Raw genomic sequence first — 26,047 nt, 5'->3', positions numbered from 1 at the left:
AGTGGTCTGCAATCATCCAGGATCCCTCAAAGAGGGCATGGGCATTGTCTCCTTGATCAACAAATCTCATCAAGAAGAATCCACCCTCCAGATCTATAACTCGAGCCGTAGCCTTCACCGCCCACCTTCTATTAACACACCTCTCCATGATTTAGAGACTAATTTTTTTCCCCAACGGATTTACTATAAGAGACAGCTTCCATGGTCTACACCACTCATCATACTCTTCCAGGGTTACTTCAATATTCGATTTTGGATTAAAGGGAGTCCTTGAGTCCTCCTCCATAGCCTCATCATCCGAGATATATTCTTCTGCTACCATCTCGACGATTTCCTCTGGGTTTAGCTTCTCCAGTACATTGCTCATTAGTCTATCCTTGTAGGATACTTTGGGGGGTTGTTTCAGGAACCATATCCTCCTCCTGTTTACCCGATCCTTCCTCCATCAACGTTTTGGGAACGACTTAGAGTTGGCTCTCCTCCTCCATGTATTCTTCCATTTGACCTTCCGCATTCATCTTGACTTTCTTAGTTCTTCTAGCTACTAGGTCATTAGACTCTTTTCTATAAACAACTCTTTTGTGTTTTCTGAATAACACAATCATTAATCAAGTCAACCAAGTTGATGTCTTCGTAAGTGTAAACATTGGTCGGTGGGAAAATGTAAAACGGTTATTATTTGATTTGATTTGATTTGTTGGATTCACTTTGATAATTTTGAAGAACGAATGAATGCTTTTACACTATTATGTGGGCGTCTGAGTCATTTACTGCAGTTAACACCATGAAAGTGATATTGATGCACATTAATAAAATCAATGAATGAACTCCATAGAAATATACAACTTATTGTTCCCTCCAAACACTCCCCCCGGCGGGGGGGGGCTGGGCTTCTTTCCCTCGTTAGAAAAGAATCTATTACATAAATCACCACTTCTATGATCTATCTGCGCACAGTACTCCCTACCCTACTCAAAGTTGCATGCTATAATTCCTGAACCTGAACAATAGAATTGCAAATTCTTTGCCAATATTAAAATGTCAAGTCTGTAACCTTTGCTTAATCTAGAAGTTACATTCAGAAGTCATGGAAAAGCATCAGAGCATCATCAAGTTTCATCAATGATGATCCCATGAGAAAGAGGACATCTCTTAGTCGCCGGTATCTCTTCTGTAGCGCATTTGCTTCGCTTGACTTGTCTGCAGGAACCAACTTGTCTGCAGGAACGTGCAATAGCTGGAACAAGCACAAATAACACATAAGCACCACTCTCTGTTCTTTTTTATCTTTTATCACTCTAAAATTTTGGTATATCTTTATAGCAATGAGTTTGTTACTAAATTTCACAACGAAGGATTTAAAAAAAAAAAAGTAATTGTTATCGTGTCTAAAAAGTGGTGCCTAACTTGTTAAAAAAAAAGTTAAAAATTAATATCTAATTTAAAAAGTATAAAAATAAATAATTTTTTAAATATTTAAAATTTGTTATAAAAGTTAGACAAAAGTTAGACATCATAGTATTGGCCCAAAAAAGATGCTGTATAACTCAATTGACTGGTAAATTTTTAAACAAACTTGTAGAGTGAGTACTCACATCTTCATCCTTTTCCTGCTCAAAAGCCAATCTTAAGCTCAAATTTAAGGCAGCATGGTACATCTCGTCCAGCACATATTCCCAAAGCAGAGGCTTATTAACTTTCCACAACATAAATCTTGATTGCTTAGCTGCAGTTACAACTAATTTCTGGAAGCAAGATTAGATTGCAGAAAATATTAGATATTTTTTAAGTTCCCAACCACAAATTAAACTGTTTCACAAACTGCGTATGTAAATTTTATCAGATTGTCACCTCCATATACAAGTAGTTATCCTTCCATAACTTGTATAGTAATCTAGGAGTTTCCTTTTTATCGACAAGAGCAGACTCTGCTATCTGCAAAGAAAAGAGATTAGGTATAAGGTTATAGGAGGATTGCAGTGCATGCCAATTCATCAATCTCTTTAATTGGGTTTTGGCACATCATACGTTGTTATCCTTCCATATAGTACCCTCTTTTGAAAGCTAAAATGGGATTATAAAGTACTTCAATGCATTTTTATAAACCATAAAGAACTAAAGATTCCTTTCGATACAACCTCATTTATTTTCATAAATAGTACCATATCATAAATATACAGTGCTTGGAATTTTCTTTTTGCAATAATAAAAAATTGAACAATAGTTTTCATTTTCTAAATTTTCGCTTTTACCGAGCATATCACCAATGTTACTCTAATAGTTCTTCATTCAACATCGATGTTCTCATCAACTCTGTCAATTTTTTTGGGGTTTTTTTTGGGGGGTTTAAGACAACTTTTGTCAATAAGAGTTAATAACCTTATCTGTCTCAAGAAAACAGTTAGACTTTGACAGGAGCCTAAATATTCTGTACGCATCACTTCCAAATCTTTTCAACACAATTGACTCAACCTGCAACATAGTGCAAGAAACAAGAGTTCTACATGTAGAAAACATAAATACTCATATATTTGACTTGGAAAGGACAGATATAAAAACCTCCTCATTTCTAGCCATTTCAACAATGCTCTTCAAATCTGAAAAGGAAATGAAAAGTAATTCAGAATTCAAACTATAAAATAGGAGTTATAAACCAGAATTTCATTGGCATAAACAAATTGGGGAAAAAATAAATAAAACAAATGGAGGATGTTTATATTGCACAAAATAGCCTAACACGGGAAAAAGATATATATCATAGGTACCAATACTATATGAATCATCGAAGTTCCTCTGTGGACAACCCAGCTGTACGAGAGAAGCTCTAACACGATCTATGGTCATAGTACGACCATGTTCAGTTTTCGTCACTTCAGTAAAAATTGAATCCAGTGATAGGGGAACTGAAACATGTATAGGATAACATTCTGTTAGCCAACCAAGTACAAAAGATAACAGTTGTGCACTTCTTTCTTATTTTTCATAAAAGGAGAAATCGGTTAGACAAAGACAAAGACCAAAGAGACGAGGAACCCTTGTTAAGGAAAAAAACCAATAAAAAAGAGAAAACTACTGGAGCAAATATCCAATATTAGGTTTCCAAATTCTGAGCGGTGCTACCGGCAAATGGCAATAGTTAAATCAAAGCCCCAACAGTAATATCATAGCTCTATGAAGTAAGGAATCTGGTTAACCTGATTTCTCTATTTTCACTTTTTTCTCAACAGTTTTAGTCACATCCAGTATGGCACTTAAGATAGTTGCAGCTCCATCATCCAGTCGCTTTCTTTCATTCTCGACCAATAACTGTAATTTTGCATGGAATATTTCACATGTATTCGTTCAATAATAATATAGAGAATGCTAAGGGAAGATGGAGAAGAAGATTCACCAAATACAAAAAAACAGCACCTTATGGCATGAGATCCACAAATATATCAGCCAGATCATTAGAAAGAAAAAACAAAAGAGCAGGAAACTTATAAAAAAAAACCAACCTTATGCCTAAGATGCCGTATAAATTCCTCAAAATTTGCACGCCAAAGTATTGACCCCTCGTTTGCAATACCACCTTGAATCCAAGTAAAAAGTGAAGGAAAAGAAGTATCATACTACTGATATGAGTGCGGTAAAATTTGGTAATGTAAATTAGTGATTCACATAAGATGACAATAAACTTACCACTATTATCTCCAACATTTACCATGGAGGAATCATCTGATTTTGCTTCTCTATCAGCATTACCTAGTGTATATGCTGTAACAGCAAATCTGATTGCCTCCCCAGGCACAGCAGCTTCTAGAACACGTTGTTCTATGGTCTCTGGTGCTTCAAATTTCTGGAAGCATGGATTATCAAAATTTTTTTTTTCCCATCTTAATAAAGTTCTTGATTATCAATAAAAAGAAACAGCATTGAGGTAATACATATTTAGGTTACAATAGTGAACACTATGCTGTTCCAACTTCAATCAAAATGATGATATTGAATGGTCATCAAATATCCACTTTTTTCCATATATATCATTATCATTGATGAACCAGAACTTTTAAAGTAATAAGCAAACAAATCAGAAAGTAGTAAATAGAGGGTCACTGGTGTAATACAAAAACCAAACATTTACTAGTAAATTTATCTCATTGTCGCATTACCTCAATATTCCTTTCTAATCAATGCTACCATACATGAGAAATCTAAACCAAACAGGTTGCAGCTCAAATTTGTTTGCATGAATCTCGATAATTTTAGTGATTGACATCTTTACCAATCAAATACCAAGCTCAACAGATGGGCTGTGCTAGTTCCAATTATTCAATTTCCTACTCAACACATACCCAGACATCTCAATCCGATTGTAAGACAAATCAGTACTTTTATAACACTACAAACTGAAAAAGAAAAGGGGACTGCTACACAAAAGCTGGCTATAAATCCTGGTGATGTATAAAAGTTAACGCAACTGTCTGTAGAAATTGACAAGAACCAATTACCTTGGCCATCTTAGAACCCCGCTTTCTAGGAGCAGATTCTGCCTTAATGAGTGTAGAAATAACTGGCTCCGGTGCGGGACAGCGTTCAATATAGCGTGCCTTCAAAAGTTTATGAAAGCTCTCTCGAACAACAGCTTCTATAGCACCAGGGTTTTCTGAAAGATAAAAGAAGATGAATTTAAGTCAGTCTAATTTTAGAGGATTCAGTATTACTATTTAGCAGCGTATAAGTGAGCTGAACTACAATTTGGAATTTAAACTTCCAACATTTTATAGAGAGCCACACTTTTGACTATATTTGAGTAGAAAGGTACTAATATACTCTTAGAAAACCAACTAAGCCCTCTACACATGCACCGAAATTTGACCCAGATCAACCAACTAATCAGTTTAAATACTAACAAAAGAACATACTTATCTTTCACAATTAATAGAAGCAAAGCAAAATAATGCTTGCCTTTTCCTTGGACTGCTCTTTCAATCATCTGTTTGAGGGTAAGCCTACCATCGCGAAGCAAACCATCAAGAACCTTCTCACACTGCAATACAAGAGTGGACCACAAAATATACATAAATTAAAACCACCTTTACAGGATTGAATTGGGAAGCTTCAAAAGAACAATGTGCAGGGTGGAGAAGCTCGCTGACTTCGTCATCAAATTGGTGCTTCGCTATCTCCAAGAACTTGGGAAACCTCAAACGATGGATTATGTTATCGAATAATGCCAGGTACTCCACTGTCGCCATAGATCCATCCTCGCCCCTAACTACATTTACAGAGAACAATATAATTTCAGTGGCAAACACGAAAAAATTAGAGAAAAGAGGGGGAAAAGCAATAGTACATTGATCGGCGGGGACATAAGCTTGGACACAATTGTGCTGAACTAAGACGAGTAGTGAGTTCTTGACTTGCTCCGGAGTGAGCTCCGTGCAGCGAATGATCTCTCCCAGAGACAGGGGCCCCTTCCGAAACAGTGTTTCGCATACTTTCTGCAGGGGAAAAAAGATTTGGGAGCAGTTACAGAACGATTAGTGGAAAAGGGAACAAGGATAATAGAGATAGTTACAGCGACGATTTTGCCGAAGTGGTTGGTGACGAGGTGGATGGCAAATTTGAAGCCGTACTGTGAAACCATCTTTTTCTTCTTCTTCGTGATGCAGAAGAAAGGAAAGGAAAACGCGCGGGGACGGAGGGATTAGGGATTTGGGTGGTTTCTGTTTCCTATGTCTTGATTTTGAAGCTTCACTGACTTTCAGGTATGCTTACACTTTAATGATAGAGTACCAACCTCAACTCCAACTCTCCAAGCAAGTATAAAGCGGTGAGACTCCTTCACGAATAAACTTGTATGCCACAATCCCACTGACTAAATCCAATTAGAGGAATAACACAAATTGGCAAAAAAATATATGTTAAATAAACAAATCTAATTAAATTAGAAGAAAATAAGTGACATCCATATTTAAATTACAGAAAAAAAAAAGTGTAATAGAACAGATATGCAAAAATATAAGATTTACCAGCTTACTAACCCACTACTTTCAATGAATTTTTTTATTTTAAGATAGAGTTAATAGTGAGAGTAACAGGAGAGGGAGGGGGAGGGCAGTAATAGTTGTATACACACAAGGCTAATTTAGTAACAAATTGAAGCACAACCCTCAATTTTTACCATGTTTAATCTACCATGTGAAATTAACAATGATAAATCTAATAATATTTGTAGGCAGCAAATACAAGTCACAGCCAAACAAAAATCATTCTTTTTTGGATTTTTGTATATTGCTGTAAAAAAGTTGATAACCAATTTCAATTAAAAACTACTCAATTCATGTCTGCTTGAATTGGGCGAAATTATAAATTTATATTATATTGAACAATGTACAGTAATTACTCCATAGTCTTAAAGAACAAATAAAAACCAATTAGACAATTAAAGAAACCAATTAGACAAGGGAAGGACCCAACAAAAACAAATAGAATAAAACAAATCAAGATATAACAAGTTTTCCAGTCAATAAAACTGCACTATTAAAAATAATGCTACAAGTCAAGATATAACGTTTTTAATTGACAAATGCTACAAGTTCAAAAAAATTGAAGTAAATAAAAAATTTTATGTTTGTTGCTGCCATGGTGTATCTGATAGCCATATATTATATTTTGATCTAGTCTGCTTCATGGTTTTTATTTGCTAGTAAGGAGAATCCCATACCCTGTACTAACAGAACTTTATAAAAAAAAAGGGTGTATCTAACAGGTGATTCAAACAAGTTACTGAGAATGTGGAAGAGGCTAATTCCCTACATAACAAGTACTTTAGCTTGGAAGCATAGTCAAAGTGTTACTTGTATCTATAGGTTTTTAGTTAACAAATGATCAATTGCTCATAGTTATTAGAACTGAACTGATAATGGAACCGATCAGACCACGGAATCATTGGGTTATTGGTTTAACCGGTAAGTCACTAGTTGAACCGAGTAACCTGGTGTCACTTAAATAAAATTATAAAATCGTCAAAAAGTTTAAAATTAAAATTTAACATACATGTCTTCCCTAATATTTTAACAACAATCACGTCTCAATTCCTAAAAATAACTAAACAAAAATAAACATTAAACTAGTCGGTACTACAATAGAATCTTAATTTAGCCAAATAAAAGACTGAAAAAATGCAGAATCTATTTGAATTAGCTTACAATCTCAATTAACATACATCTTGAAAAAAATACAGAACCTATTACATACAATTAGCATACAATCTCAATTAGCATAAAAAAATTGAAAAAATGCAGAACAGCATACAATCTCAATCAGCATAAAAAATTGAAAACATACAGAACCTATTGCATAAATGAGCATACAATTATCTAATAAAATCAGTATTAAATAAAATTAGCATAAATTTATCTAAACCTACATTAAAAATGAAAAAATCAAGTATAAAAAAATTAATATAGAATAACTGAAAAAATAAAAAACTCACCTTCACCTACACACTACACTTTGGGGTTGCACCATGGAATCAGAAGCAGAGTCACGGTTTGGAGTTGCAGCGTGGAAGCAGAACCAGACGAAGAAGCAGAAGCAGGCCACCGGCAAGGAGAGTACGGCGCACGAGGAGAGGAGGCCGCACGGGAACAGGATCCAACGAGCCAGGACGGAGGAGGCAGAGGCGCGGACCGCGAAGGAAGCAGATACTGGCGGCGCGGGGAGTGATGACTCCGTTGGCTGTCGTTGTTCCGTGACGGCTGCTGTGAGTGTCTGAGTGAGGCAGGGAGGAGGGAGAATGTGGAGAGTGAGCGGGTGAGGCTGAGGAATGAGGCGTCGTGGGTCAGAGCGTGGGTAAAGGAAATTGGCGTTTTCAAACTTCTATAAAACCGAAACTGAAACGACGTCGTATGCTGAGGAATTTAAAAAAAAAAAAAATTGTTCCGGTCAGTTTTCAAAAACCGGACGGTTCACCGGTTTCACTAAACCCGTAAGGGTCAAATTGGGTCGCATCGATTCTAAATTTAAATTCTAATGCACCTCCGATCCGATTATTAACTCGACCCGATTTGATGGCAGGTGACCGATTTTTTTATCGGACTGATCAAATCAAGTTGGTTTTTATAACACTGCAAATGTTTTTTTTTTTTTTAACCAAAAATAGGACACTCGAACCCGCAACCTCTTAATTGAGTATGAAGAGTATACCATTTGAGTTATAACACATTGGCATAACACTGCAAATGTTACAAGTTTAGAAAAATTGAAAGCAAACCAAAATTAATTTCTAAGTACTAAACACCAACATTAATTTCTCAGCAATTGAAGCTCTTGAAGTATCGGATAGGGATTTACCTAGAAGAAATGTATGAAACTAGTGTACAAAAAATATTTATTTTTTTATTTACATATGAATTATTTTTAATAAAAATATTTTTTAATATACTAACTTTAAATTAATTTTATTTTATTATTTTTTATCGGTGCAAATACTTAGCAAATAACAAAAAAATTATAAAATAATTAGACTAATTAAAAAAAGTATAACATGCAATAAATCAATGTCTTAATTTTTATGAAACAATATGTGTATATATTTTTTTTATAAACAACTAAAATTTTAGTCTATATCTCTAACATTGATTATTGCATATTTATAGATTATATCTTCATTCTTGTATTGAAGTATCCTAACTTTAAATTTCTAAATTTTATATTCAGATGTTGCCTTGAGATTCTTAATAAAATCATACCTGCAAAAAAATCAAGATAAAATAAAAAGACAAAAAAATATAAGTAAAAAACTTTAAAAAAAAACTACATTTAACAATATACTAAAACTCAAGATTAGAATATAACCTAATAGCCATAACATTGTAAAAAAAAATATAAGACTCAAGTATAAAAGTTTGCAATCACATAATACACTAAGAAATTATATATAGTGTAAGATTGACCTATCTATTCTATCTATACTATTATATAAAAATCAGGTTTCTACACTTAATGATGAATCTGATGTGGCATACTTTTGAGAATATTACTCAACTTATTTTTTTTAACTCATTAAATACAAGTTATTACGGTGAATTAATTATAGCAACTAATTAATTTGATTATATATTTAAATATCACATAATTTATTATAATTTATATCAAATAATTAATTGTTAAAAGTGTTTCTCAATTTATTTCTTTTAACTCATTAAATATAATTTATTACAGTAAATTAATTATATCAACTAATTAATTTGATTAGATATTTAAATAGCACACAATTTATTATAATTTATATCAATTAATTAATTATAATTTATTATATCAATTATTTTAATTGATTAATTTATAAAGTACATATTAAAATAGATAATTTGTTATTTATTCTAATTGAATATAATAAACACAGATTAATTTAGTTAGAAAATCATTGTTTCTAAGAGAGTGTTTCTCTATTTATCTTTTTAATTCATTAAATTCAATCAACTATTTCTTGATTTATTTTTTTTAAATTCAATAAATTAAATCAAATCAATTATACTAATTATTTGTATTAACTAATTGATTTGATTAATTCTTAAAAATATTTTTATTTTATTTATTTTATTTATTTAAATATATTAATTATAACTAATTCATTATCTAATTTTATTAGGATAAATATTAAATTCTATTTTTAATATAAAAATATAAAATTTTACTTCTTCTATTTTTATTTTATCATTATAAAAGATCATATGTACTAGAAGAGAATTTCATTTTTTTTTATCAATTATTTTTTTATTGAAGCATATATAATATGTTAACCATAAAGTATTTATGGACCATGGTTGACAAGTTTTTAAGTTGGAGTTTATGAAAAGCATGTCCCTGACAATTTTAATATGGACTATGAACAGTGAAAACGTGTTGGGATAAAAATTTAATGGTCAAATATTCAAAACATTAATCCGAATTATATAAATGTATCGTTGTCACTACCTTTGTTTTATAATTATTTTTTAGTCTCCAGGTTTGCTGTAACTATGAAAGATTTGAATATTTAGGTCATAAATGTGATTTCAGTAGATACTCCAGATACACTTCTTATTACATATAAACGCGGTCTTTTTGCCATGTATCATGATTGGTGTAAATCGTTTAGCACTTATCTTAAGTCCTACGATCTCCTCCATGCAGATTATCTGTTTTCAATACTCAAAAAAATGTGTGTATAAGTATTTCATTTTTCATTCATCAAAACTAATAGTTTGTCAGATTATATCAATAAACAATAATTATCGGTGTCATTTTGTTAATATATTTATTAGTCTTTTAGGTGTAATTTCAAATTGTTGTGGCTAAGATTGATCGGATTCTGAGACCCGAAAGTATGCTTATTGTTCGAGACACTGCTGAGGTAATTAATGAGATTGAGAGCATGGTGAAGTCTATGAACTGGGAGATTTGCATGACTTACACTAAAAAAATGAGGACTTTTTAGGTGTTTAAAAGTCTATGTGGCGGTTTACAGAGATTGTGACGCTCGAATATGTTGTTTGATTGACAGAATGGATAGGTGAATTTTAAATTTTGGCTTAGAAAAATTCTTGTGTAATTGTACTTCCACATTTATCTATGTATTTGACTTAGAAAATTTCTTCTGTAATTGTAGTTAGACATTCATGTATTTGACTTTTTTTCTTTTTTTTTTCATCCATTTGGTTATTGATTTCGATCTCTATTTAGAGGTTGATGTATTTTGCTGTAACATGGTGATATAGATAAAAAATTTCATCACATTCTTGAAAATGTAGAGGTTCTCAACTTAGAAGCCAAGTAATTAAGATTCTAGACTGTTGTATAACGAAGTAGATAGTATTTATGTAATTGAATATTTCTAAAAGAACAATATATTAGGGAACATAGACTAAAAAAATTAGAAGAATTAATATTATTAGTATAGAAATTGAAAAAAAATTATTAAATTATACCGCTTAAAAATAAGGCTATTTAAATTTATAGTTAAATTTTTTTAATTTATATTTATAATCCAAACTTATCAATAGTTTATAATATGATTTCACAAGTTATAAAATGTGATATTAGTCATTGTTATATATATATCTGTATGTGTGCGTGTGTGTCGATTAATATTGTTATAATAAGATACTGTAATTTTATGATAATGATATAACTTGAACTTTGGTTATCTAAGAATTGACTAAGTGGCTGGTATAATTCCACGTCACGAACCGACGAATGCTAGCAATTGGAATGATAAAAAAAAAAACCAAATGGATATTCGTAGGGATTAATCGCGATTTGGAACTTAATGAAAATATGTCAAATTTTTAAGGGTGGGAGAACCTATCCACATAAAATGGACGGGGACGGGGACATAGTTACCCTCTCCATAAGACCAGTTAAAACAACGCGAATATAAAATTACTGATTTTTTCTAATATATATATATTTGAATTTAGTAACCTTAATTCTTGCCTCCAATTCCAACACTTATTTTTTAGACACATCCTTAGTCTTGATTTTGTATCTCTCTCTCTAACTCATTTTTTCTGCCTCTTAAGTTTGTCATTACATCGTTCAGTTTCGTTCCAAAAAATTATGTTATGTAATTTGTTGGAAGATGTTTATATATATATATATATATATATATATATATATATATTTTAAATGTTATTTATTATAATGAATATATTATGAATTGTGTTGAATTATATTGAATTAATTATTTTATGATTATTATATTATGACTTTTTTTATTTAAAAAAATTCAAAGAATACCTATAGATAACTGTGGGTATTTTTTTAAAATATGGGATAATTAAAGAGGGACTTGTGACGAAAATGAAGAGGGGACAAAGGGTATTTTTTTAAAATAGGAGCAAAGAATGGGAATGGAAGTCTGTTGCGTCCACACGAGCATCCATTACCATCTCTAACTAACAACGAAAATTGAATTTGAGCCGATTTGAGATGGGACTCATGGATTTCATCTACATTGAATCCCAAGATAATGAACCTGATTCGGATTTGGAATCCAGACAATGGACCTAGGTTGATTTTGCTCACTTGAGTTAATGTTTTGAGTCATTATTGCAAAACATACTATACTATTAAATATTATTACATTTAATATATATATATATATATATATATATATATATATATATATATATATATAAGTTAGATATGCTTACAAGATATTTTTTAATCAAACTAAAAAATTTTAATTATATTTTTTCTCTTTTAGTCTAAATATTATTTACTAACTTAATAAATAATAATAATAATAATAATAATAATAATAATAATAATAATAATAATAGTCACTCGCATAATAATTAAATAGATCATCCTAATATATACATGATACTACATATATTAAAGATGATTATATATATAAAAAATATTTTTAATAAAGTTAATTTATGTGTAAATTAACTAATTTTTATTACATAATTTTTTTCTCTTAAGATGAGTAAATTAATAAATTTAATATACAAAATATAATTTATATTATTAATATACTAAATAAGCAACTCAAGTCATGATTTAGGACAATAAATATAATATAAATACCTACTTATTTATTAATATTAAAAAAATATAAATAGTAGAAATATAATTTTTTTTTGTGGAGAAATAATAGTAAAGGCTATTAATTAAGTTAATTACATAATAAAAAAACTATGAATAATTTTTTAAATAATAATAGAACAATAAGACCACTATTTTCACATACTACAATGTTTATAAAAAAATTTGGATAATAAATCAATTCTCAATCAATTATAGATTAATCCTATCAAAAAAAATAAATAAATTATAGATTAATTCTGTCAAAAAAATAAATAAATTATATATATATGTATGTATTATCGATTATTAAGTTATAATTAATTTCTAACCCAATTTTCGTTAATTGAAATTTAAATGATTGAAATGATTAAATACCGAATATTTTGTACTTAACTAATTTTATTTTTGTTATTAAAATTTAAAAAAGGTGAGTTGTTAATCAATTTTAAAGTTAAATTTAAATTTGTGTAAAAATTATTTTTAATTTTATTTTATGGACCAAAATTAATTTTAAAATAAAAAATTATTTTATACATCATATTATAAGATAGTATAGTCATTTATTTTTTTAATGATAATTATTGCAAAATAAAATATTATAAAAATGAGAAAAAATACATTTATCAATCTTGGAATAATAATTTTTTTAATAGAATAAATTATATATATATATATATATTTATTTATTTATTTATTGAATACCAAAGTTATTATGATTTTTTCTTCACACAAATTAATACTCAACGATAGTGTTTTAGTAATATTACTAAGGAATATTAATCAATCTAATAGCTTTTGTAAAGAAATAAGTCTATATATAAGTTTGAAAACTTGAAAATTATGTCATAAAATGTGAAATATTAACTGATAACAACATTGATCATATTGTTTTGACTTCATGAATGAATATGATACCAATAAATAAAGTTGTCACATTTAAATTTTAACAAAGACAAATCTCCACAAGTATTGCTATCAATGATAATTGTTCTACTTTCAAGATAAATACTATTTTTTCCACCGTATTTTCTAACTCGGCAAGTTAAGAATTAATCTACCACGAATTGAAGCTCCATTTATTAAGAGTCTATCGCTAGCCAATGAGTTGTTATATATATAAGTGAGATTCGAAAATACTTCAGTAAGTAGACGAGTGAGATAACTATTCAACCAACTCAAATTAATTAAAATAAATACTAATTATTTTTAATATTTTTAACATTAAAAATCGTTAACTTTTGATTTTAATTATAACTTTATAAAATATTTATAGTAATAATTGTTATATATATTTTTTGTTTAATTTTTTAATAAAAACTTCATATATTTTGATTAATTATTCCGTGCACTGCATGAGAACATTGCCAAATAAAATGGTGTAAGAAATTAAAAGATAATGTATTTAGCAATTTAACAAATAATAATTCATTTTACAATAGAATAAATTATATATCGAATAAAAAAAATTGTTATTGATTTCTCTTCCCACAAACTAATACTCAATGATGGTGTTCCAGTAATGTTATTAAGGAATATTAACTAACTTAATAGCTTTTGTAATGACATAAGTCTGAGTTTGAAAACTTGAAAATCATGTCATAAAATGTGAAATTTTAACAGGTAACAATATTGATGATATTATTTTGACTTCAAGAATGAATATGATACTAACAAATAAAATTGTCACAGGTAAATTTCAACAAAAATAAATCTCTATTGTAACACCCTAATATTCAAATCCTTATGCTCGAGTCATAAGTCAATGATATTACGGTGGTACGACTCTCAGGTGGATTTTTAATATATAAAAGTAGGTAATTTCGAAAGGAGTATTAATTGAGAAGCCTGAAAAGAGTAGAAATAAAATCGCGAAGACGTGTCACTCACGTATCGACAACAAAAGATAAACCGTGAAGCTGAAAGTGATATACGGATAAGGCGTAGAGGAGATTAAGAGGTAGATAACAGATAGATATATATAACATAAGTAAATAGCCACTAGTCGCGACCCGCGAAGTTTAGGCCGGCTAGGATACAGTATGAAAGTAGTTGACAACAGTATATCCTAATCTCTCTCGAAGGAAACATGAGAGCCTCTATAGGCAAATTCAAAAGAGTTCAATACATAATATAATCTTTTCAAAACAAAGGTGGAGAGATTCTAAGCAAAACACAAAGGAGAGAAAATAAAGATCTTCGCCGTCTCTCAGACGACCCACAACTCACTTCTGAGCACCTGGACCTGTATCTGAAAAACAAGAGATATATACGGAATGAGAACCCCGGGTCCATGGGTTCCCAGTACGGTAAAAGTGTCAAATAAATACAATGCACTGCAATAAAAACTCACTAAGCATCCTAAACTTCTTCACCAATTATCCATCCTAGGTTCTCGCTAATCCATGAATAGGCAACTGTCATAAGGGAGTACTAAATCTAATTCATGTTTCACATGTTTCCCAACTCGCTGACTCTTCCACGAATCAGACTCAAAATCATAAGCAAAACTATCACCAGTTGTTCTATCTCAACAATTCTATATCAATACATCATACCTTCACCTGGAGCTAGTGAAACCACATCACTGCGTCTACCCAGGGAGTTCAAATTATCTCATTCAATAATCATCATCATCATGCAATCGCATCATCAATTCATCTCATCAAGAACAACCATCAACATCCACCGACACCAGCATGAGGGGACTCTCAGTTGTACAAACACAAGCAATACAGGCAAGTAATACACAAATATGGTACAAGTAGAACAAGTAGCACATAGTCAGGTAACATGGCATATATAATGTAGAAATCCAAAACAAACAGGCAAACCCAAACAATTCAAACATATGCAAATGATGAATGCCTGCCCTATGGCTGATGATATCATCTGTCGGTTATATAGCCAACCCGACATGTCCTGGTAGCTAACCATTGGATAGAAACACCCCTTGCGGAGCAAGTAGGTTTGAGCTACAACCCCCTTGCTACTGCCCGCTCAACCCAGAGCTAGTGAAATAATCACTACTGCGGCTACTACCCAGGCGGGTGTCTAAAAGCTCAACCTGGAGCGAGTGGATTCACCACTACTACCGCTACTACCCAGGCGTCACAATCTCTGACCTGGAGCAAGTGGGACGAACCACAACCCTTGCTACTGCCCAGGATCTCAAACATTAACCTGGAGCAAGCGTGATGAACCACCACTCTTACTACTACCCAGGTATCACAAATACTCATTTATTCAAAACTCCATAATTTAACTCATTTATCATAAACATCCTTTCCCGTCTCATACCCGGAGCAAGTGGACAACGCCACTGCCTACTACCCGGGGTCACACATCACATTTCAACATTCTCCATTATTATCCATTTAACACATTCATTCATTAATCATATATGCTTTTATACTCAGCCATAACCAATAATGGCTTTGCCATAACCCGGCAATAACTCAGCCATCCGGCTCATGGTTCAATCAAGAACCAGCCATTTATCAATAAATATAGCCCTTCGGCTCATGGCATACACGGTACTTCCACCGTCATCCTCCATATCTCATATAATCATCTTTGATCATCATTGATCATAACTTTTCCCCTTGCTTCACTCGCAAGTTACCACATCCCCTAGCTCCTTTCTCATTGCTAGGCATATCATAATGATTTAATACATAAGGGGTGATATCGAAGGCTTAGAAGCATGAGATTTGGCTTTTAAAACTCAAAAATCAACTTTGGCATGAAAACAGGGCCACGCATACGCGCACTCCACGCGCACGCGTAGATGGCCACAAAACTCATCGATGCGCAAGCGTCATACGCGCGGATTGAAAAATAGCCAAATGGCGCGTATGCGTCAGCCACGCGTACGCGTGGGTGCACTTGCGCCCCAGGCACAAAACTGGCACAATTCTGGCACAACTCTCGGAAAAATGGCTGGGCATTTGGTGCAGCGTATCGACGCGCCCGCGCACACCACGCGCACGCGTGGATGGTGCCTTCTTGAAGAACGACGCGTACGCGCCAAGTACGCCTACGCGTGGAGGGTCATTCTGCTAAAAATTTTCTAAGTTAAAAGCTGCAGAATTCACAGATTCAACCCCCAATCTTCCGACGGACATAACTTTCTCATTTTAAATCGTTTTTTGCCCGTTCTTCAAATGGCATGGACATCGCGGATCCAATTTCACTTTTAAATAAGTTTGGCACAAAACAGAAATTCGCAGTCCAAGTTATATCCTGTCAAAGTATGCCTAAAAACCATGTTTTCACACAAAACCACAAAGTGCCATTTTCAAAACAAGCCATTTCCAACTCTTTTCAAAATCAACCAAAACATGCCAATTTCATCCCTTTCTTTGAAATCAATCAAAATATACCAAAATCAACATCAAGCCTCCTCAACTCACACATTAACACTTTATCACAATTCACAAAACATCATCCCACCATTTTAACCCACTTCACCCAAGTGGCTCAAACTCAAACACATTTACATATCATATACTCTTCCTCATGCCAAATTTCAACAACACTATTTCCAATCAACCATCATTATACATAATCAATATCATACTCACTATCACGTGGTTTCACCCACAAAATCAACCTTAATCATTCCTCAAGCATATATCACAACATACGTATCTCTAATGCATCATCATACCATCAAGCTAAGGCATCAATAATCATAATCACATATATGATCACATAATATATCTCAACCAAAACCAAACATACCTCATCTACATAATTTCACCCAAAATTACCAAATTCCACACTCTAACTCCCCAAACCTTATTATTCAATAACCAACCCAATCATTCATATATTCATTATCTGAAATTTATCCAATCACTTGTGTCATCATATAATGTACACGTCAACTTACCTTCCTTACCTCTTTCTGGCCTCCGGCCCAAAATTCACGGCCTCCGGCCCAATTTCACAATTTAAATGCATAAACCACAAATCAATACTCATTACCCAATACATCAAATTTTCAATACACCAAGCATACAAGGCCACACAATTCTCAACCCAATCATTAAATTCATATTACATACCAACTATGCATATTAGCACCAACTATTTACACAATCCAAACTTAATACTAGGGGCATCTAGCCTAGAAATTCTCATCACACCACACGGTACTTAAATGAAACTTAAACCGTACCTCTTGTAGCCAAACCAATTGAGCCTCTTCTTTGGAAGTCTTCACCAACCTTAGCTTCAAGCCTCACCAAAGCTCCTCAAACAATACCAATCTCTCAATTGTACACCAACATCACCAAATACACTAACATAACCAATATCACATACATACATCAACCTAGGGCTCATAAAAATGACAAATCACAAGGGTTTGAGCACTTCTTATCTCAGTCTATATGAAGTAGGGATATAATCCACTTAGAATCCATGTTGGAGTATCCCTAAACACCCAAAATCACAAGATTTTAACACTAACTACCCAAAAACGTGTAACAGTGGAGAATCTTGAAAACTGGGTAGAGATGAATAGAATACTCACCACAAAACTTAGATATAATTGTAGAGGATGAGAAGAGCGACGCGTGGCTGCAAACGGCTCGTCAATCGGAGCTCCATAGCTCAAGTTATGGTGGTTTGAAGATCAAAGAGAGTTAGGTTTTCTCTCTTCTCTTCTCTCTTCCCAAATCAGCGTCCCAACCCTTCCTTTTAGGGTAAAATGAGCTGAAATGCTCATAACTAATGTTTATATATGTTGGGTCTTGGGCCCACTTAGGCCCGGTTCACTTATTTTTGTCCGTTGGCCCAATTTTGGGCCAAAATCCTTTAAGATTAGCGCTCTAAATCGCACTTTAAAAATTTCTACCTCCCCTAATTATAATTCCTCATTCCTTAATCTTATTTACTCATAATCAATTTTCTCAACTGTAGTACCAGACAGATCTTAGCAGGTACTGCCGGTCAAAATTCTACTGCGCGCTTTTACGCAGAAAACTATGTTTTCCGACTCGGAAAAATTCACTGAATCCAAATATCATATTTAAATTATCAAATTCCAATTGTCAAATCTTCCAAGCATATTCGCTCCTATTTAACTCATTATTTAATTAATTTCGGTTAGACCGGGTATTACATCTATAAATATTGTTATCAATGAGAAAGCATTCTACTTTAAAGAAAACTATTTTTTTTTCTATGGTATTTTTTTAACTGGACAAGTTGTGAACTATTCCACTACGTATAGGGTTGGCAGTGAGGCCGGTTTTTGCCTTACCCGGCCATACCCGCTATCCTTAAACTTCTCAACTACTCGCTCCACCTATACCTACGGGTAGTAAAATATTGTATACTAACCCTTTTCTGCGAGTAGTAAAATATTGTACCCCAACTCTTTCCTGCGGGTACCCTCCCCATTCTTATCCGTCCTATAACAATTAAATAATACTTTAAGATTTACATATTCATAAATAAATTAAGATAAAAAATTAAAATTTATACATAAATTAAATTGCAAACATAAAATTCATATAATGTCAAATAACATGAAATAAAAAAAATTAATGTCTGATCACTACAAATTTAACATGAAATGTATTAGCATTACTCTAAATGTTAATCTCAATATCATTAGGAGCAACAATGTTGTTGTGTGTGTCCTTTCTAACATTACTAGCCATGGAATAATCTTAAACTACCTATATTTAAAAAATTGAAAAATCTAAACAAACCATATATAAAGTATTTATTGGAAAAAACTGAGCAAACTATTACAACATCAGCAATTAAATCCATTGCACATATATTAATCAACCAAAATCACAAAAACTCTAATTCTCAATCAACATATATAAACTATTGCAACATGCCAACATCAGTAATTAAAACCCAAAGTCAATAACGATTTAAAATGAAAAATACAAAATAAACTTTATGTAATGACAACATTCACATTTTAACGAAGAATCAATCATGAAACATATTTATTTTTATATATAATAATCTTATAATCAATCATGAAAACTATTAGTACATAATATGGACAGAAATAATTAAAATGTAGATTAGACCCATTGGACATATATAAACAAAATTGCAACACAAATTCACAACTTCACCAATAAAATTGTAACACAATGCAAACTCACAACTTCACCAAGTAGTCAAGTACAGATTCAACGAAATACGGATTCAATCATTCATAGAGAGAGAGAGAGAGAGAGAGAGAGAGAGAGAGAGAGAGAGAGAGAGAGAGAGAGACTTATCTGCAGACAGATAAATAGAGGAGGAAGACAGCGACACTCTCAAGAGAAAGGGGCTCCGGTGATAGACTCACACAAAGTTGCAGCAACGACCAAGTGATGAGTCTGTGAAATAAGAAAAGAAGAACTTAACAGACTCATAATGTGATGGGAGAGAGAGGGGGAGAGGAATTTACCTAGAGAAAAGGGGTTCAACAGGAGGAAGGCGGCGACAAGCTTAAGGAATTTACCTAGAGGAAAATGGGCTTAGCAGAAAGGTAGCGACGGGCTCAACAACGACGGTGACGGGTTCAGCAGCGACGGCGACGAGAGCTGTGAAGGTAGGTAGTGACAAGCTCAGTAGCGAGACGACGGAAGCTGTGACGAAAATGAGAGATGTGAGGTTTTCTGTGGAGAAGTCGAGAAGAAGAAGACTCTGGGTGCGGATGACTGAGTCTCTCTGATGTGGCTATGGAGTGTGGACTCAGACTGTGAATTATTGAATCTATGATGTGAGGCAAATTCTAACCCATAAAAGGTGTTTATATGTATATACCCTGAGGCGGGTACACCTTAAACCTGATCTCATTCTGCCCCGCTCGAACACTCGCCCTGAACAAAACCTGCCACACCTCGAGTCGAGTTATTATTCGTTTTGACTGGGTAGGGACGGGTCGGATACTCACGGATTTCGATACTCCTGTAAAGTCTAACCACGTAGTGATACTCCATTTATTAAGGGTCAATCGCTTGCCAATGGATTGCTATGCACGCAAAGCGAGATTCAAACATCCTAATACTTACTTAAGCGGATGAGTGAGATAGTCACTCAACAAACTCAAATTGATTAAGACAAATATTAATTATTTTTAATATTAAAAATCCTTAAAGTTTGATTTTAATTATAATTTTGTAAAATATTTATAATAATTATTATTATATATATTTTTATTTAATTTTCTTTAATAAAAGTCTTTATATAATTTTATATGTTATCTCGTATAAAGTACGAGAACATACACTAATTTTAAATTAAAAATAAAAATATTCAATTAATACTAAATTAATTTAATTATCTATTTTTAGAATAAATCATTCTGATTATACGTGATTGATTTGTAAAATTAAAATTTTATTATAATTTTTTAATTAATATTTTTTTTATTTATGTAGACGTTTATATTAATTATTTAATTAATAATTTTCATATTCTTAAGATATATTATTTTGTTTACATAATTCTAAATATTTTTTATTTATATATACATATATATTTATTATACGTAAATATATTTAAATCATGTATATTAATTATTTTTTTATTATGATTATTTTTTAGCCTACAAACATTTAATAATTTTGTATTTTTTATTATTAATATTATTGTACGTGTAATTTTTATAAATCACAGTTATCTTTATTAATCACGATAATCTTTATAAATCACATTGGACAACTAAATTTTAATTATAGTCATTAATTTAATATATATTAATGCTAAATTAATCACACTAGACAAATAAAATTTTAATTAATGCTAAATTAATTATATATATATATATATATATATTAATTATAGTTATTAATTGTAGTTATTAACTTAATTTTCTTTATACCTATGATTTTTTTATATATCTAAATATACATTATTCGACAACTAAATATTAATCCAATGATCCTATTAATTATATATTAGTAAAATTTTAACTTAACTAAGAGTTTATTTGGAAAGTATTTGAGGGTAAAAAAAAATTTTACTTTCTTTAAAAAAAGAATTTATTTCTATTTAATATTCAATTTCATGATTTAGAATAACTTTAATATACTAATAGAATAAAATTTAATTCATTGGTTTGAAATAATTCTTACATGAGTTAAATTTTTTTCTTTTACAATTTTGTCCTTAACAAAATTATTTTATTAAACATCCACTTATTTAAATAGGAATATTTTTGACATTTGACATATTAAGTTAAATTGATGTGAGAATTAATTTCAAAATCAGACCTCTTCTAGTTGGATTTGTAAATAAGGAAAAAATTAAAATTAAAATTTTCAAAGGATTTTAAATTATTGCTTTTTACTTATTCCAAAATAAGAAAAAAAATTCTAATTTTTGAATGAATTCTAATATATAGATTTCCAAACAAGCTCTAAATATATCGTATTGGACAACTAAAATTTTTAATTTTATAGTTGTTGATAAACTTTAAACCAACTATTAACTATTTTATACAACGTTAAAAAATTTTTTTAGTACAACTAATAGTATTATATAAGATTTAGTTTTTGTTTGAGTAATAAATCTAAAAGTATTATTTATTATTAGCAAATTTTTTAACTTAATTATTTTGTTTTTTTAGTTATACTGGGAGTCAATAAAAATAAAAATAAATTTAAAAACAAAAAAAATCATATTAAAAATTTTAAAAATAACATAACCAAAAATAATAGTCGTAATATATAAATTGAGGTAACAATTTAAAAATCTATATATGTTTTCCTTACCTTTACGCTTTAGTTATCGTGTGTGAACGCTTCGCGCTTTTGTATCTCTATTTTCTGTGTCTTTGAGCTTTTATTTTTTCATCGAGCTTTTAGTGTATTATATCCCTGATTATATATTGTTGTATGGAGTTTTAGAACTGTCGTGACGCCTTGTCGTCCTTTGCTTTACGGCTAGAGGTAAGGCTTAGGGTGATAGGGTGTTACACTTAGTGGTCTTTTCAGGTGAACGTGTACTAGTTTTAGGATCTGTGTGGTTACAAACCACACTAGGTGAGCATTCTCTAACTAAAACTTTAGATATTCAATATCTTGTCATTGATTGTTTCAGTCCTTATAATTTAATACTTGGTCGTCCTTTTTTGAATAACTTTGGTGCCATAGTATCCACAATTCATCTGTGTGTCAAGTTTCATGTATAGGATGATCTTATTGCTACCATCTACAGTGACCACCATGAGGCTCAGCACTGCTACAATGCCAATCTAAGGACGTCTGCTTCTAACCGAGCTATAGGTGCACACGTCAATGTTGTTCACAACTCGGTTGATCTTCCACCATTAGTCGAGTTATATCCGAGAATCGAGCTTGAAGACCGACCTACTCCAATGGAAGAACTACAAAGAGATTTCTTTAACTAATTATCTAAACAAGTTTACTTATGTATGTGCAGCTTTGCAGGGAGACAAGAAGGATAAGCTCCAACAATTTCTTCAACAAAATGTAGATTTGTTTACTTGGACTCCCACAGATATGCCCGGCATAGAGCTTTCTGTTATCTCTCACAAGCTGGCATTAAATTCATCTGTCCGACCTATAGCACAGAAAAAGCGCAACCTTGGCATGGATAAGCATCAAACATCCTTAGAGGAGACTAAGAAACTTATTGATGTTGGCTTCATACGTTAAATTAGGTTTACAATGGTTAACTAATGTTGTCGTGGTAAAAAAGCATAATGGTAAATAGCGCATGTGTGTTGATTTTACTGATTAGAACAAAGCTTGCCCAAAGGATGCATATCCTTTACCATCTATTGCGGCTTTTGTTGATAATGCCTCTGGTTTTGGTACTTTAAGTTTTATGGATGCATATTCTGGTTATAACCAGATTTTGATGCATCCTTCATATCAAGATAAAACTGCTTTTATAACTAAATATGGTAACTTTTGTTATAAGTTATGCCTTTTGGTCTTTAGAATGCAGTGGCTACCTATCAATGAATTATGGATAAAGTATTTTCCAAACAAATTGGTCGGAACATGGAGGTATATGTTGATAAAATAGTGGCAAAGACCAAGATTGGTCAACCTCACATTGTTGACCTTACTGAAATCTTCGCTGAAATAAGAAAGTACAACATGCGATGAACCCAGAAAAATGTGCTTTTGGTGTTTAAGGAGGTAAATTTCTTGGTTTCTTACTCACAAGCTGAGGTATAGAAGCCAATCCTGACAAATGCCGAGCTATCCTAGAAATGAAGAGTCCTCAGACCGTCAAAGAAGTTCAATGGTTAATAGGGAGATTTGCTGCTTTATCTAGATTTCTGCCTTATTTAGCTTCTAAATATTTTTGCTTTTTTCAATCATTGAAAAAGAAAAATAATTTTAATTAGGATGATGTATGTGAGAATGCTTTTACAAACCTTAAAGCTATCCTTTTGAAACCCCCATCTTACAAAAGATTGAGCATGCGAAGGAGCTTTATCTTTATTTATCTATTACTGATTGGCCATTAGTTCTGTTCTTGTCATAGAGAGGAATAAATTACAACATCCTATGTACTTCATCAGCAAATCACTGCAACATGCCGAGCTTCACTATCCAAAGATAATAAAGTTTGGCCTGGCTTTAGTGTTTATGGCTAGGCATCTCCAACCTTATTTCCAAAGCCATGTTATTATTGTTCGGACTAAGCAACCATTACGATAAGTGCTTACTAAACCAAAGTTAGCCAGCCGACTTATCAAATCGTCTGTCAAACGTTCTGAGTTTGATATTTAGTATCAAAGTCAAGGATCCATCAAATCCCAATATTTAGTGGACTTTGTCGCCTATTTACCGCTCCTAACTCAGATGACCATTCCATTGAATGGACCCTTTATGTTGATAGTGCTTCTAATTCACAAGGATGTGGAGCTCGTATCCTTCTTGAAGATGGTAATGGAATTATTTTAGAACATTCTTTACATTTCTCCTTTAAGGCAAGCAATAATCAGGCTAAATATGAAGCCCTCCTTGCTGGCCCAAAATTAGCTATAGACGTGCATATTTCAGAACTAAAGGTGCATTGTGACTCTTTGTTAGTTGTTCAATAGGTAAATAAATTATTCCAAGTCAAAGACCCTCTTTTGATATAATATTTAGCTATTGTCGATTCCCTCATTTCTCATTTTACTAAATTTGAAATGCTTCATATTATGAGAGAACAGAATCTCAGACCTGATATTTTATCTAAATTAGCTAGTACACAATCACATACTTCAACTTTATTACAATCTACTTTGTTACACCCGGTGTAAAATTAACCGATGTTTTAAATGTTACTCAAATTCATGATTGGCGATGGCCTTATATTAAGTATTTAAAAACCGGAAATATACCATCAGAAGTTGGCGATCTAAAGAAGTTTCGACGACAGGCTTTCTTTTTTACCCTATTTAGTGATCAACTCTATAAACGAGGTTATACTCGTCCACTTTTAAAATTCTTAAATAGATCGGAGGCCGATCTTGCTTTAGTAGAAGCTCCTGAAGGAATCTGTGGTATATACATAGGAGCTCAAAGCTTATCTTCAAAAATACTCCAGGCAGGATTCTACTAGCCAAGTTTACAAAGTGATTGTTTTGAAAAAGTGAAGACCTGTATAAACTGTCAGAAACATGCTCCATTAATACATGTTCCAACCGAGCTATTACATAATTCTGAAGTAAGTTGGCCTTTCTACAAATAAGGAATTGATATTTTGGGTCCTTTTCCTATGGCACTAAGTCAGGTCAAATTTTTAGTAGTCGCTATTGATTATTTTTCTAAATGGATTGAAACCCAACCATTAGCAAAAATAACATCTCAAAAAATGATTTCATTTGTCTGAAAACATATCATATATAGATTTGGTATACTTTGACATATTATCACTGACAACGGTTGCTAGTTTGTCGATCATAATTTTACTTTTTTCTTACAGAACTTTAGAATTCATCAACATTTTTCCTCAGTTGAGCACCCACAAACTAACGGATTAGCCGAACCAGCCAACAAAGTCGTCTTACATGCCTTAAGAAAGAAACTGTATGATGCTAAAGGCCTTTGGGCCGAACTAATCTCAGAAATACTTTGGGAATACATTGCTATTGTACATTCTACCATTAAGGAAATTCCTTTCCATTTAGTTTATGGTTATGAAGCAATGATTCCTTTGGAGTTGGATTTTGTCAAAGAAATTTGTGATACGACTACTTTCAAACACCGAACAATGCAACATCATATAGCTCGTTGATATAATTATAAGGTTCACCCTCGATTATTCCACGTTAACGACCTGGTACTCAGAAAGACCGAGAATGCCCGACGACCTCCATCTCATAGAAAGCTTGTTACCAAGTGGAAAGGTCCATTCCGAGTTATAGATGTTCTCGACAACAGAGCATATCGTCTCTAATCTTTAGATGGTACACCTTTACCTAATACTTGGAATATTTCGTCTTTATAGTTGTATTATAGTTAAAAGACAGGGACAGACATGT

At 31.9% G+C, this 26,047-nt stretch overlaps 1 protein-coding gene across 2 annotated transcripts; it reads right to left on the bottom strand.

Moving 5' to 3' along the window:
- Positions 1-766: 766 nt before the first annotated feature.
- LOC107618385 (RNA polymerase III subunit RPC82 family protein) lies at positions 767-7,984 on the bottom strand. 2 transcript variants are annotated; one of them, XM_016320433.3, is made up of 15 exons: positions 7,481-7,984; positions 5,561-5,860; positions 5,336-5,483; positions 5,139-5,257; positions 4,948-5,029; positions 4,491-4,645; positions 3,682-3,838; positions 3,498-3,571; positions 3,195-3,306; positions 2,766-2,903; positions 2,560-2,597; positions 2,380-2,472; positions 1,852-1,935; positions 1,596-1,745; positions 767-1,237 (listed from the first exon to the last, which is right to left on the bottom strand). In XM_016320433.3, exons 2-15 carry the CDS (start codon positions 5,627-5,629, stop codon positions 1,079-1,081), a joined length of 1,578 nt encoding a protein of 525 aa, XP_016175919.1. In that variant the 5' UTR covers positions 5,630-5,860; positions 7,481-7,984; the 3' UTR covers positions 767-1,078. The 2 variants fall into 2 exon arrangements, with proteins under 2 accessions (XP_016175919.1, XP_016175920.1); XM_016320434.3 differs by having other exon boundaries at positions 5,561-5,856; positions 7,481-7,882.
- Positions 7,985-26,047: the final 18,063 nt, after the last annotated feature.

Source organism: Arachis ipaensis, chromosome B9 (assembly GCF_059453495.1).
Source record: "Arachis ipaensis isolate K30076 ecotype BB chromosome B9, ASM5945349v1, whole genome shotgun sequence".
In the NCBI taxonomy this organism is placed as follows: domain Eukaryota; kingdom Viridiplantae; phylum Streptophyta; class Magnoliopsida; order Fabales; family Fabaceae; genus Arachis; species Arachis ipaensis.
Note: the sequence above shows the minus strand (reverse complement) of the source record. Positions and strands in the feature narration are given on the sequence as shown.

Coding starts and splice junctions, on each gene's coding strand:
- LOC107618385 (XM_016320433.3), bottom strand. CDS start 5,629: ATGGTTTCACAGTACGGCTTCAAATTTGCCATCCACCTCGTCACCAAC. Junction 3,572..3,681: donor AAATGTTGGAGATAATAGTG/GTAAGTTTATTG, acceptor CTTGGATTCAAG/GTGGTATTGCAAACGAGGGG. Junction 1,746..1,851: donor ATAACTACTTGTATATGGAG/GTGACAATCTGA, acceptor TCTTGCTTCCAG/AAATTAGTTGTAACTGCAGC.